General features: G+C 42.3%; 1 protein-coding gene across 3 annotated transcripts in view; it reads right to left on the bottom strand.

Annotated features, from left to right (window-relative positions):
* Positions 1–695: 695 nt before the first annotated feature.
* Positions 696–15,980, bottom strand: part of jarid2a (jumonji, AT rich interactive domain 2a) — a 50,427-nt gene continuing 35,142 nt past the window's right edge. Inside the window, exons 8-18 of one of the 3 annotated variants that reach the window (XM_047811201.1) lie at positions 15,324–15,796; positions 15,140–15,232; positions 14,847–14,965; positions 10,123–10,193; positions 9,782–9,899; positions 8,312–8,417; positions 8,039–8,221; positions 7,761–7,891; positions 6,930–7,113; positions 2,966–3,073; positions 696–1,855 (exon numbers count right to left, since the gene is read on the bottom strand). In XM_047811201.1, the coding sequence (XP_047667157.1) occupies positions 1,682–1,855; positions 2,966–3,073; positions 6,930–7,113; positions 7,761–7,891; positions 8,039–8,221; positions 8,312–8,417; positions 9,782–9,899; positions 10,123–10,193; positions 14,847–14,965; positions 15,140–15,232; positions 15,324–15,796 (1,760 nt within the window). In that variant the 3' untranslated portion in view covers positions 696–1,681. The remainder of the gene's footprint in view (positions 1,856–2,965; positions 3,074–6,929; positions 7,114–7,760; positions 7,892–8,038; positions 8,222–8,311; positions 8,418–9,781; positions 9,900–10,122; positions 10,194–14,846; positions 14,966–15,139; positions 15,233–15,323; positions 15,797–15,980) is intronic. The other 2 variants (XM_047811202.1, XM_027154108.2) reach the window with 2 other exon arrangements.

The following is a 15,980-nucleotide window of genomic DNA, read 5'->3' as shown; positions in this document are numbered from 1 at the left end:
TTGACAGTGATTTGTTTATTACAACAAAATTATACAAACCTGAAAAGTAAAAAAAGGCCAGTAACCAAAACAACACTAGAAGATTGAAGACTGAGAATCGACGCTTATAAATAAAAATTAATTAAGCCAAGCAAGAAGTTTACGGTAGAAAACAGGGAAAAAGTGATAAATATTTTAAGGCCATAAAAAAGTTTACAACCACATTTGTTTGGAAACACTGTTCAGTTATACTATGTTCAAACACCAGTCTTCTGGAAGAGGGGGACATCTAGGCAGGACTACAGGACTTCATTACAGTCAGTGCATTATGGTTAAGCTACTACATGGTAAAAGATTTTTTTTTTCCCTTTGAATAAAAAAAGTAAAGCTAAAAAACTAGGGCTCACCACTATTACATACTTATTCAGTGATTAAGCAGCACTTCTTTTTTTTTTCCATATGTTACAACAGCAACCCTGTGAACATCTAAACTCCTAGAGATGAAGAAAGCAACAGGGGAATAAGGCTTTTTCTTCATCTTGATTTCCTCATCCAGACTCTTCCAAGCCTCTCTCACAAGAGGCTTCATTTGAAATGACAAAATTATTGGCATATAAACATTTGGAGACATTTGTATTAGACTCTAATGTTATAATATTTATTCTATGTAAACAAAAGCATAATCTTTGTAAAGGAGGGAGTATTCTACATGGTAAGGGGTGGGGGTGGGGTGGGGTGTTTAGACACTAATCACCGATCACAAAGGCTGAACCAGAGGACTTAATGGTGAAAAGGGAAAGTGCTTCTTAACTATTTTGACAGCTCTAATCGCTTAAAATATAGGTACAGACTGCTCTAGGCATCACTTTTTAATACAGCTATTATCAAAGTAGCTTATATCAGATTGAATTTTGTTTGGAAAAAGGCCTCAAAATGTGCTTTGAAAATGAGTCCAAATGCATTAGCGTGGCCTTTTGAGTTGCCTGGCAAAAAATGTGCAGTAAAAAAAAAAAAAAAATCTACTAACAAGATCAGAATCACACACCTTCATATACCACAGGGAGGGGAAAAAGTGATATCTATTTATATCTCAGTATTTCAGGCTGCTAAGTAATAAGTATTGTTTATTGTATCTGACATTAAAGGGGGCTTGTTCGTACATGTTGGTCTTTAACCTTAAATAAAACTATCCACATTGGTGAGCGCAAGAGAAACAGCCCGGAAGGCTTTATGGAAGATTTGACACTACAGCACCAGTTCAACACAAATGGTACAGTAATAGGATATATTCATATTTATGTATATTTATATTTAAATTGAACGCTGAAACAAGTCAAAAATATTCTAAAAAAAAAAAACATCAAAAAAAAAAAAAAAACTGCAATCTCATTACTAGTGCAAAAAGATCTGTGTGTGTGATCGGATCCTCGGTCTCACTCAGATGTCCCTAATGACCATGTTCCTTACTACTTAGTGTCTGTGTATGTGTGTGTTTACATCCCATACATTCAATTCATTTTAATGCTTCCTTCTTTTCCCTAGTATAAAAGTGCCTCAGAACATCATGTAACACTTTTAACTGTCTTTAGTATTTTTCCACCATGACGCAGTAGGGACATGCCAAGTGAAATGGAACTGGAGTGAACTGGAGAGCCAGCACAAACTGTGACGTCAGGAACGAGGGAATGGTTTAACAGTTTGGTCAAGAGAGTTTGGTGTTTTTCGAGGCAGAGCGTAAGAGCGAGGCCTGGTTTGGACTTTTGTTTCGGGGACTTCTTTTTGCTGGTACCGTACTGGGATTAGCCGCTTTCCGCTTCTCGCCAGCCCTTTCAGATGTTTTCCCGCACACCCGATTTGCCAAACTGCTGAGTTGCTCCTGCAGTACAAGAGAAAGTGTATTTCACATTAAGCTCGATGTGATGTAAGTACACCACTCTTATTCTGAAATGCATTTTTCAATGCATCATAAACCAGGAGAGGACAGCTCACTAACCCAGGTGCATGGAACAAGTCTGCAAGTCTAAGCTATTTGCTTATAATTCTTATTTGGCTTTAAGAAGGCACTTCATCTTTATCTATCAGCCAAAGGAACAAAAAAATGCCCTACTGACTTTTTTACAAAGCAATTAATATCAGATATGTAAGTAATGTAACACATTCCGATTGCTTCATGTTTCATGACTGAGTGAGACACTAATAGTTTGCCTGACTCCCTGACTGCTGCTTCCACTTTCGAGCTCTTAAGCAAGACCCCTAACATCTCTGCTCCAGGGACACCGTCTCATGGCCAACCATGTGCTCTACCACAACCTTCTAATAAGCTGTGCTAAAAAATATGATCACTGTAATGAGCATGTGTCATAATAAAGGCTTTCTGTTCTCTTCCCTTTTTACTAGTTTAAACAATGCACACATTTAGGCAGCACTAAAGGATGTGGACACCGTGGTGAACCCGAGCAAAATACCTCAGTATTTTGAACCATCAAAACTGTCATGCAGCACTGTTAGCCTGTCAATGACAACATTACTCAGGACAGGATGAGGACTGTGGCTGTACAAAATCAACACTTTGAGCCTTCCTTTGGTTCTTACTTAGCCTCTAAATTAGCCATTAACTAAGACATGAGACCGGGCAGCTCACTACAGTGTTTACTTGCTGATGGGATAACTAATGGCTTTATGATTTGTCCTCCCCTAAACTCACTCTTTCCATCAATATATCATTTTCATTAATCCAGTTACTATTAAAGAATTCTATTTTAGCCCAACTTTCACTGCTTTAAGTATGTTTTTACATCAGGAATAGAGAAATGCACATGTGAAATTCATAAATGTGATCACCACCACCACATCATCAACAACTGGATGATGTATCGGTGTATGGTGCTGTATATCAGTGAGCTATCAGTCAATTCATTACAAATCAATACAATTCATATGCATTCTGTATTAACAAAAGTACAGTATTTTATACCAAAATACATACCTCAGTGTAACGAAACATCATTTTCAGACCTCGAGGGGACCTGCGCTTCTGAATGTAGCGAAGAGCGCACTCCAGACAGAACACTACATTATCACTTTCATGAACCACCTAGATTAGAAAGCAAAACAAAAAATATTGAGTAGTGATAGTGTGACAATGCTTAAGAACACAGAGTACAGACACAGCACACACAAAGTACAGACACAGCACCCACAGAGTACAGACACAGCACCCACAGAGTACAGACAGAACCCACACAGAGTACAGACAGAACCCACACAGAGTACAGACACAGCACCCACAGAGTACAGACAGAACCCACACAGAGTACAGACACAGCACCCACAGAGTACAGACACAGCACCCACACAGAGTACAGACACAGCACCCACACAGAGTACAGACACAGCACCCACACAGAGTACAGACACAGCACCCACACAGAGTACAGACACAGCACCCACACAGAGTACAGACACAGCACCCACAGAGTACAGACACAGAACCCACACAGAGTACAGACACAGCACCCACAGAGTACAGACAGAACCCACACAGAGTACAGACAGCACACACAGAGTACAGACACAGCACCCACACAGAGTACAGACAGCACCCACACAGAGTACAGACAGCACCCACAGAGTACAGACAGCACCCACAGAGTACAGACACAGCACCCACGGAGTACAGACACAGCACACACACAGAGTACAGACACAGCACCCACAGAGTACAGACAGCACCCACACAGAGTACAGACAGCACCCACAGAGTACAGACACAGCACACACACAGAGTACAGACACAGCACACACACAGAGTACTGATACAGCGCACCCACAGAGTACTGACACAGCACCCACAGAGTACAGACACAGCACACACACAGAGTACAGACACAGCACACACACAGAGTACTGACACAGCGCACACACAGAGTACTGACACAGCACCCACAGAGTACAGACACAGCACCCACAGAGTACAGACACAGCACCCACAGAGTACAGACACAGCACCCACAGAGTACAGACACAGCACCCACAGAGTACAGACACAGCACCCACAGAGTACAGACACAGCACCCACAGAGTACAGACACAGCACCCACAGAGTACAGACAGCACCCACAGAGTACAGACACAGCACCCACAGAGTACAGACAGCACCCACACAGAGTACAGACACAGCACCCACAGAGTACAGACAGCACCCACAGAGTACAGACACAGCACCCACAGAGTACAGACACAGCACCCACAGAGTACAGACACAGCACCCACAGAGTACAGACACAGCACCCACACAGAGTACAGACAGCACCCACACAGAGTACAGACACAGCACCCACAGAGTACAGACAGCACCCACAGAGTACAGACACAGCACCCACAGAGTACTGACACAGCACCCACAGAGTACAGACACAGCACCCACAGAGTACAGACAGCACCCACAGAGTACAGACAGCACCCACAGAGTACAGACACAGCACCCACACAGAGTACAGACACAGCACACACACAGAGTACAGACACAGCGCACACACAGAGTACTGACACAGCACCCACAGAGTACAGACACAGCACACACACAGAGTACAGACACAGCACACACACAGAGTACTGACACAGCGCACACACAGAGTACTGACACAGCACCCACAGAGTACAGACACAGCACCCACAGAGTACAGACACAGCACCCACAGAGTACAGACACAGCACCCACAGAGTACAGACACAGCACCCACAGAGTACAGACACAGCACCCACAGAGTACAGACACAGCACCCACAGAGTACAGACACAGCACCCACAGAGTACAGACACAGCACCCACAGAGTACAGACAGCACCCACAGAGTACAGACACAGCACCCACAGAGTACAGACAGCACCCACACAGAGTACAGACACAGCACCCACAGAGTACAGACAGCACCCACAGAGTACAGACACAGCACCCACAGAGTACAGACACAGCACCCACAGAGTACAGACACAGCACCCACAGAGTACAGACAGCACCCACAGAGTACAGACAGCACCCACAGAGTACAGACACAGCACCCACACAGAGTACAGACACAGCACACACACAGAGTACTGACACAGCGCACACACAGAGTACTGACACAGCACCCACAGAGTACAGACACAGCACCCACAGAGTACAGACACAGCACCCACAGAGTACAGACACAGCACCCACAGAGTACAGACACAGCACCCACACAGAGTACAGACAGCACCCACAGAGTACAGACACAGCACCCACAGAGTACAGACACAGCACCCACAGCGAGATTACAGTCAACAGCACACACACACACAGTACAGAAAACAGCACACACACACAGTACAGAAAACAGCACACACACACATACAGTACAGAAAACAGCACACACACACACAAACACACACACACAGTACAGACAGCACACAGTACAGACCACAGACCTAAATAGACCAAACTATAACTAGACCTGAGTTATTGAAGATGTAAAGTGCTACACAGTTCAGTATTTTCTCTGCACACTCTCAATGCACACTACACACATTCACAAGTTTGGTTTATGGGTCTGTGAACAGCAAGAACAATTCATCTGTTTGTTTTATACATCAACACATTAGGGTTTGAGATCAAACACTGGGACAAGAGATTTGGAATTACAGCATTTATTTAAACTAAATAATTAAATCATTTGATAATGAAGTTAAACTAAACCATAAACCATAGGACCATAGAAGCATTTCCAGGCTTGTACTGCAGCCTCTTTCAGGTGGGAATGTTTTTGGGGTGAAGGCGGTTTCTGAAATGCCCGTCAATGTGGTTAAGGTCTGGTGATTGCCAACTCAACAAATGACTTCAATCAAGGGAAAAAGTCAGTGTGTTTTGGATCAGGTTTCCCCAATGGTTGTGCTATGATTGATTTTCTTTCTTTTCTCAGCTTCAAAATGTCTTAATTTTCTCCCACAGACAGCTCTCTGATCTTCAGGTTGGTTTATCCTTTGTAACAACAAATGTAGTGTTCACAGAGGAAACTGAGGCTACAACCAAAATAAATGTCAATGCTATTTATTGTTTAAACACTCAATCTAACAGGATCTATTTCCTCACCTAAACTCTGTGGTTATATATAAAATCCTATGCCGTTTAACTCTTCTTTCACATAGAAATACCAGTGAACATGTGAGAGAAAAAAACGGAAAGAACTAAATCTTTGCCCTGTGTCTGGAATCGTACTGACAGGTACAAGGTTCGGACATCCAAGACTCTATCCGATAAATGTCAAACAAACATTTAATATAAAACGTCACGTTCAGGGATCTAACAGATTTCTTTGTCGAACACGTTTTATTTCAAACTTGTTTATTAGCGTTAGCCTTAAATTATGTCAAGCTGCTCCCTAACAAGCTCCTGTGAATGAGATGTTAACTACAGAGAGATACATGAGCACAGGTCAGATCTGTGGTTCAGCTAGATTTAGCTACTCAGTTAATAAAATGGTTTTATATTGTTTAAAAAGTCAGTACAGCTGTAACACAGCCTCCTCACAGTGCGATAAGGAGTCAGTACAGCTGTAACACAGCCTCCTCACAGTGCGATAAGGAGTCAGTACCGCTATAACACAGCCTCCTCACAGTGCGATAAGGAGTCAGTACCGCTATAACACAGCCTCCTCACAGTGCGATAAGGAGTCAGTACAGCTGTAACACAGCCTCCTCACAGTGCGATAAGGAGTCAGTACAGCTGTAACACAGCCTCCTCACAGTGCGATAAGGAGTCAGTACAGCTGTAACACAGCCTCCTCACAGTGCGATAAGGAGATTTTTCACTGATTTAATCTCTACATCTAATCACAGAGAGTAAGCTTTCTTTTAAAGGCAACGCTCACAATGACTTCATTTATTCCTTGAGAAATCCTGCGGAGTTAGTAAATAAAAATGCAGCCTCACCATAGAGAGGTAGCAGAGGTGCTGGCACACCTGGCAGCGCCGGTCAGCTGTGTCTTCACTCAGCCTGGTGCGATGGGTTTTCTTCCTCTCTGTAGGAAACTGGCCTTCAGGCTGGTTTCCATAACGGGCAGACAGCCTGAGACCGGCATTAAAAAGCTGCCTCCGCTGGCTAATCTCTGTGTCCCTGTTTATAGAAAACCACAAAAGAACAAAGTGTTGAACTCTTCTCTTCTCCATCATCGGGACATGGAGGAAGGCTACGTTTTTAATCCGACACTGGTTTAAAGTAAACAGATGCTGAACTGTCACTGCGTTTATGTGTATTTTAAAAGTGCTGCGTTTAGGCTTTGTTGGGTTTTTTTTGTTATTATTTTGTTGTTGTTTTTTTAACTTCATATGAAATATATTTTTGTGGAATGGTTTGGGGGAAAACCTGAAAAGAATGTCATGCTTTGGTCAAGTTGTTGAATAAACAGCATGCCATATTGAAACACACTGTACAGTGGTTTGTAAACGGACGCCAGTTGTGTGTGAAGGACAAACAGATCTGACTGAATGAATCAGAGATTATTTTACCACAGACAAGTAAATTTATGAAATTTGACAGAAACATTTTGTATGTCAATAAAAAACCAACCCCTGAGTACCTAAGGTTACTGATACATTTTTAAGACCAAATATTGTCTTTGTTTAGTTCATTGCTGATTACAGGTACGTATAAAATGTTTCTTTTCATTATTCTTAAAGGGATCTTTTCCATCACTACTTTAAGTCTTATGCACAGTATTGTATATGTGCAGATAATGAAAGGATTCCTCTGGCTGAACCCACCTGAGCTCTACAATAAGTGAGGAAGCTGCATTCAGTACATGTTTGTTCTCCTGTCTGGGTTCAGACATGACGATCTGGCAGAGCAGTTTCTCTGTGGAAAACGGTTCCTCAATTCGCCTTCTCTTCAAGTCCTGCAGAAAAGAAAAAAAATCACCAAATGGTGAGGCAGAAAAAGCAGGACATCATACACACCCAAGTATAACAAAAGGGGGAATCTAGTATACCGTGGCTTACTTGTTAAAAGCTGTTCTCTTTTCCTCTTTAAGAGAGACACTCACCTTCGCTGCCTCATAGCCCAACTTCATCCACTCAGCTGTGGCAAAATGCACTGTCTCAGACACACTATAGCCACAACACACCTTGGACACGAAGGTCCCAGGGAAACACACCACGAACTGGCCGATCTTCTGCACCGTCCGGTGCACCTTCACCCCTTCCCGACGTAGCACCTCTGGAGAGATCTGTGTTAAAAAGGTTTCAATCAGATTCTTTACCTGTTCACCACAACGTTCTTCTTCTCCCTTCGATGTAAATATAAATCGCCGTCTTACCATAATGTTCTTCTCCAGCATCTCGAGCCCGGGGGTTCCATTGGCCTGCAGCAGTGTGTGAACTACTTTGTCAAGTTTTGACATCTCATCGGCAGGAATACAGTACCTGCAAAGAAGGACATCGCTAATCATCATAATAATCTAAAAGAGTACGTTCGTCAGCTCGAGCTACTGCTGACAGGTAGTCAATGATTTTTCCAGACATATAGGCCACATTGTTTCTCCAAATTTATAGTCAACTGAATTTTTTATTGCACAGTAATAGTGAGAATAAGAATCCTTAAATTCATTCTTAATGATGGGATTTCATCTGTCATTCTTTCATGCTCCAAAAGTATTGGCTTTTGCTATAAACCAGGGGAGTCAAACTCTGGCCCGAGAGATCATATCAAATGTGCATTACAGCTGGCTAGACACATGCTCCGCTAATACTACAAATCCCAGAATGCCTTGCCACTGCATTGACGCGTAGTCACAAACAGCAAGCGCCCCTCATTCTCTGTTGACAGTCGTTAACAACCATGTTACAGTCACATCGGGCAACTTAATTCCACCCTCCACAAAAACCGCTAAAGGAAAGATGGACAATAGGAGCTTTCAAGACAGGACGGAGGCAGATTATCTGTTCACGAATATAAAGGACAGACCTGTTTGTCTTGTGTGCTAACGGAGCTAACGTGTCTGTAAGGGAAGAATATAACATAAGAAGACACTATGACACGAAACATTATGGACGTAAATCAGAAGCTCCAGAACTCAGAGGAGATGAAAAAAAGTCGGGTTTCCCTTCAGACTATGGTCATGAAATCAAAATGTGAAGCTGCTATAAAGGCTGTACAGATTTACTGTGGCAGCAGAGATGGCAAAATCTGCCCGGCCCGGCCCGGGAGAGTTTGTCAAAAAGTGTATGGTCAAAGTTTGTGAAATAAAAACCACTGATGTGTCTTTTATTTCTTATGTGTTTGTAATATCAAGCTCAGGTTGTTCCAAATCCTGTGTTTAAGCAAAACTAAAGTTTGTTTCCATATGAAAAAAGGTTGAACATTACATATCAGTTGCAGTTCATTTTTCAATAAATATTCAGTTTGGCTACGTGACTTTATCTCAGTTTTATATTTTGGCCCACGGTGAATGTGAGATTGACACCCCTGCTATAAACTATATTTACATCAGGATTCGATTTTTACCCACTCACTCTGCTGAGAAGAAATACAGCTAGTATTTCCAAATATATTTATATACAACATAAACCAGATACCAAAATGTGTGACAGAGCAATTTGGACATGCATTTCCTCTGTGGTCAGTTCTAAAGAACTGCTGCGGTTACAATACAACTGAACCTGCACCAGGGCAACAAGTGCGTGCTAATTTTAAGTAAAATGTTACAGGTTCACACCACTTTAAAACAACACTATGTACAGCATTATTTAAATAAAACATACAAATAAACAAAAGATAAAACACTCACCAAATGCAATCAGCACCAGTGTGTAGATAATCGATGTATGGAAGGCTGTTCTGGTCCCTGGACCAACATGAGGTAGAAAACACCATGCCTATATTCAGCCAGGGGATAGTCACTCCTGCTTACATATACACACACAACCACTCATAACTCAGTCTGTCAGATCAATGATAAGACATCTGTTATAGCTCTATGTTCATAAATACTCTAAAAGAAAGAGAGAGAAGAGAGAGAAACAAAGAAAAAAATAGAACAGTCACCAGGCTGAGTGTAAGGAGCAGAACACTGAACAAGTCAAAGAACGAAAGAGATCTGAATTGTTTTTAATGGAAAGTCAGTCTAACCTGGCACAGCACCAAGGTGACGCAAGATGGATCCTGAGTTATTGGAAAGCACAGTAAGATTCCATCCATGCCTGGCAAAGTGATACGTGTTAAGTAAGAAGTGCATCATGAAATAAATAACAAGACAGGAATCTTTCTACAAAAGTACGAAGCTCGGTCCAGTTGATCATGGGTATCGAGCTGACACACATTTACTGAATGGGTTAAAGCAAGGAAACATATTAATAAAAATAACAAGCATGTTTTTATATTAATACAAATAATAGGTTTCAATTTACAAATAATGTACAATTAATAATATTACCAAGGATCACATATATAGAAATGATCAATTAACAACATAAACACAGAGTGAAAACAAATAATCATCATAAACATCTTGAATTATTTATTTATTTTTAAAACAACCAAATGTTCTCCACTGCCACAGAAGACTGGGGTAACCCCATTTGGTCCATTTCCTTGCTAAGTAAAACTAGCAATGTCAGACCTCCAATCCGTTGTGTGGACTGTAAAATGTCGTTACCTGTTTCCCATTCTCATCTTAAAGTGTTGAAGGACAAGATATAAGACACTGAGTACTGTGTCCTGTTTACTGCACTGGCAAAATGAGAACAGTCACAGTGTGATGATGTGCACCATACAAAACAGTCGTCCTAAGATTTGGTCTGTTTTCTCCTTGACTGACTTTGTTGATGTGACCTAAAAGTCGGTGTGCACCAGGGGGGACGTATAAAAGCAGAGTAACCTTAGAGTTACATTTGGTGTGAATTGTTAAAACCTCTTGTGTAAACCTCTTGTGTATTTCAGGGCAAGATATAAAGTTATTTGTTCTGCTAAGCCACTATTTGCTCCAGAACTGTGAGACTGACATGATCAATAGTCATATTGTTCGGAGCATAATGATACTAGTGTCAGGCAAGGTACACCTTAAAAGCTTCAAAAAATTTTCCTGTCTATTCATCATCTTTCTCTGGAAATGCACAAGTGCTATCGAGAAGTGAAACAAGCAGCAGGAATGGCAGAAAACTCCACTCCGCAAAAGAAAAGAAGTGGGCAGAAGACAGCTTACGGAAAAAAAAAACCTAAGAGCTTTTACTGTGTTGGAATCCAGGACAAAACAGCAGGCAGTGGCCAATGGCAAGAGCTATTTTCAACAATGCAACAGAACTCGGAAGTATAGAGCACAGGGGTCGGTCCTTCAGCTTTACATAACCTGAAGCTGCATTTGCTTCCCTGAACTTTCCTGATGACCACTTCAGCAGAGAGTGCTAGCTGCTCACTATTAAAGCAGTCTGAACATCAGGCGTGCAAAGCAGGATCACAGCACGGCACTGAAATTGAATACACTGAACAATGGAGTTAGACCATTCACCCAAAATGGTGATACAAGTGATTAATCCATGTACACACTTCACCAATCTATGGGAGTCATATCAACAGGTTGTCAATCACTCTGCTGGCACAAATGCTACTGCTAAATTGTTTGACTACTGATCAGATGGTTGAGTTGAACCCCAGGACCACCATGCTGCCACCACTGGGCCCTTGAGCAAGGCCCTTAACCCTCAACTGCTCTGTTAAAATCAGTATTAATGAGATAAATGTAAGTCACTCTAGATAAGGGCATTCATTCATTCATTCATTTTCTACCGCTTATCCAAACTATTCTCGGTCACGGGGAGCCTGTGCCTATCTCAGGCGTCATTGGGCATCAAGACAGGATACACCCTGGACGGAGTGCCAACCCATCGCAGGGCACACACACTCTCATTCACTCACACACTCACACACTACGGACAATTTTCCAGAGATTCCAATCAACCTACCATGCATGTATTTAGACCGGGGGAGGAAACTGGAGTACCCGGAGGAACCCCCAACCCTGGAGGTGTGAGGCAAACCACTAAGCAACCGTGTCCCCAAGGGCATTCATCAAACGCATTAAATGTAAGCTTGCTTACAGTTTCACAGACACCCACTCCCTCAGTAATGTCATATCCAATCCTGCTATCTATACAGAGTGTGGAAACACTGCCACTACTACAAAACCAGACTTAAAAATCATACACGGCAGCCAGATGAATTTTATTCATGTAGCGTTTAGATTAAAAGCATAGTGTTTTGCCCCATTCTGCTGCAACAAGCCATCAAAATTTCAAATGCTACAGCTCTGAGTTCTCACCCTAAACCGAGTACATGTTAAGTGCTTCTTAATCTCTATAAAGCAGTGAAATCAGTACCAGCACTTCAGTGTCCTAAGTGATTCCTGGTCTCAGTCAGAGGTGGGAAGTAACGGAGTAAAAATACTTCGTTACTGTACTTAAGTACATTTTTCTGGTATCAGTACTTTACTCCACTATTTATTTTTCGGACAACTTTTTACTTTTACTCATTACATTTTTACACAATACTCGTTACTTTTAGTATTATTCCTTCTCATTGAGCGCTGTTTCCAGCCCATCATCCTATCATTGTGCGGCTTTTTCCCCATGTGACTGGTGTACTGTATTATTTACTGGCTATCAGACATAGACTAAGGATAGCGGAGCTAACAATGAGCAGCGCCTACAAAAGGAATGGCTAATGTTAATTCAGACGGAGTCACCGATGTTAAAATAACTAACAACGAGGACATTCCTGAACACACATGGCCATATATGACGGAGATGTTTGAAATAATCGGCGTCAAAAAGGATTCCCGGCGAATGCGTTGCGAATTGTGTCACCCAGGGGGGGTTCTAGCCCTTTATTAGGGTGGCTTCAGCCCCCTGTCTGTAATCTCAGCCACCCTAAAACTATAAGGATCATTTTTACTTTCATAAATAAACAATAAAAATGACGTTAAAATGCAGGACATGTCGTCGATGGGAAAGAAAATTATTTATCAGTTTGATCCAAGAGCGATTTTTTTTACTTTGCTTTTACACGCGTGTGTTGTAGTCTTTCAAAAGTGCGTCATCAGCTGTCTGCTGTATTTGAACGGAGAAGCACAGGTACGCGCAGCATGCACGCGCAGACAGAGCTAATCGGCGGAAAGACGCAAAGACGGCAACCAAAAGCAGTGAAATGTCACTATTCTTATTACCAGAGTTGTCATATAATATATAATATAAAACTCTTCTTGTTTTAAATTCTCACTGAGAGATAAAAACCCCCTATAGGTGAAATCCTAGAACCGCCCCTTGTGTCAACCCAAAAAACACGAAGTGCTTAATTTAATTAACATTAATTTTGTCATTTGTAAAACATCACAATAATTTTGAGTTGTTTTCAAGGACAGAGCTGGAATCTCCCTACAGTTTGGGATATGGCCTTGGTGATACACTTGGTATACATTACATTTCCAAAAGTATTGGGTCACCTGACCTTTCCTGCTATATGTGGTTGTGTTCTGATCTCATCCCTACTGAACACCTTTGGGATGAATGTGAACGCTGACTCCACCCTACATCACCTACATCAGTGCCTGCCTTTTGTAACACTCTTGTGGCTGATGAACACAAATATTCATCAGCACACTCCAAAATTATATATATACATACACACACACACACACACACACACACACACACACACACACACACACACACACACACACACTTTTTACTTAAGTACATGTCAGAGCCCATACCTCTTTACTTTAACTTGAGTAAAAGAGTGTAGTCACTACTTCTACTTTTACTGGAGTCTTTTAAAAAATGAGTATCTGTATTTCTACTTGAGTAAAGGATGTGTGTACTTTTGTCACCTCTGGTCTCAGTAAAGCACCAACATTGAATAAATCTCAGTGTCAACAAACTGTAGTACTTGCATTATTAAGTGCTGTCTGGAAGCACTGTCTGGCAAGGTGGACTAAAATATTTACACGACCTTCACTGTTTCCGAAAGGAACCAAAAATGCAGTGTGTAGAACGAGAGGTCCCAAATGTACCTCTTGCTCAACAACCAAACGGATGAGCATGAAATCACATAGCTGGGTCCTTTTATTGTCTAAACCCGTCACACTGATGACTCAACCCGTTCTGAAGGAAACCACTCTGGTGATCATCTACTCACATGAAGAGCAATGGTTACATAAACTTTATGGCCAAAAGTCTGTGTACACCTGACTCTGCCATGCACATGTGCTTGTTATTCATCCAGATCTAGTTAATTATAGGAATCTAGGCTCTAGGAATAATATGCTGCAGCATACAAATACATTAATTATATGCAGTCGTGTGCTTCTAGCTTTCTGGCAATAGTTCCAGGAAGACCCACAAGTAGGTGTGATTGTCAGTTTCAAGATTAATACTAAACAGTAATACTTTGTTTTAATATTCATTCATTTTCTACCACTTTATCTGAACTTCTTGGGTCACGGGGAGCCTGTGCCTATCTCAGGTGTCATCGGGCATCAAGGCAGGATACACCCTGGACAGAGTGCCAACCCATCACAGGGCACACACACACTCTCTCATTCACTCACACACTCACACACTACGGACAATTTTCCAGAGATGCCAATCAACCTACCATGCATGTATTTGGACCGGGGGAGGAAACCGGAGTACCCGGAGGAAACCCCCGAGGCACGGGGAGAACATGCAAACTCCACACACACAAGGAGGAGGCGGGAATCGAACCCCCAACCCTGGAGGTATGAGGCAAACGTGCTAACCACTAAGCCAACATGCCCCCTAGTTTTGATATTGTATACCATAATTGATACAGGTTCTTACTTTGAAAATGGCTCAGACTTGCTCACAGGAAATCCACTCCCATGAGTCTTTGTATCCACTCTCCCACAGTGCACTGCAACATGGCAATCTTTTTCTTCTACAAATCTCCAGTATTGTTGCTACAGAAGGACAGGAAAAGAGTAGGAAAGAAAAAGACATAATGAACTTCAACAGATTTCCTGGCCACAAGGAGAAAAAAAAGAAACCTTCTGGTAATCATCTTCTGGGGCAAAGCCTTTTGGATTAATTCAAATAAAAGTAGATTTCGATCAAACTTAAGTTAAAAAACACACCTCTACTTCGGTTGTGTCTGGCTCCTGGCTGAAGCACATATTCATGGTATTCCTGGCTGCCCGGTAGAAAGTTGTTAGAGAAAAAGATTTCCCCTGCAAATAAAAAAAACAAACAGACTGAAAATGCGCTGTACAGTTGCAGCTGAAATGCCTGCATGCAAAACTGAATGCAGAGAGTCTGGACCTTGTATATGCATTTGTGCAGGTCAGACAGTATGCCCCCTTCTTTTCCCTCCTGCCGTCCATGACGGGCATTCCTGGCCATGGGGTCAAGCTCTCGGAGGCGTTCTCGCACACAAGTCCTGTGAAGAGCACCATTCACCAGACCGTTTTTGGGTTCACAGCGTGGTAGAAGTAGTGCGGCATGTTGCAAAATGTCTGCCTGTCCTTCCAGGGGACCATTTCTCCTCTCCAGGCTCTCCTTCTCAAGTAGCACGTCCTTCTCCAGCTGAGCCCGCTGTGCTAGAGACAGTGAGTCATAAGAGAGCAGGTATTGGCAGTAGGCCTCCTGCAGCTTGGCGAGCCGGTCCTGTGCAGAGCGTGGGATGCCCAGTAGGTCAGCAAGACGACTCCATGTCTTCAAGTCTGTCACCTGCTGCATGCCACCCATGTCATTCAGGAGCTGAAAGAATCGGGCCAAGTCCAATTCGCAGCCACCTGTTAAAGACAGAGTAAATGGTGATGATTCTTTGTTTCACCCTTGGTATCTCTGCTTCAAACCTAGCCATGAGACAAACTCCTCTGCCAAACCACGGGATTACAACCCCTATTAACTACAATGAAGTTTCATGTTGAAACTGGTATCAGGATCTGCAGACTTCAGACATTCAAATAAACAAAC

Source organism: Tachysurus fulvidraco, chromosome 3 (assembly GCF_022655615.1).
Source record: "Tachysurus fulvidraco isolate hzauxx_2018 chromosome 3, HZAU_PFXX_2.0, whole genome shotgun sequence".
Lineage (NCBI taxonomy): Eukaryota > Metazoa > Chordata > Actinopteri > Siluriformes > Bagridae > Tachysurus > Tachysurus fulvidraco.
This window is presented reverse-complemented; position numbering and strand designations above follow the sequence as displayed.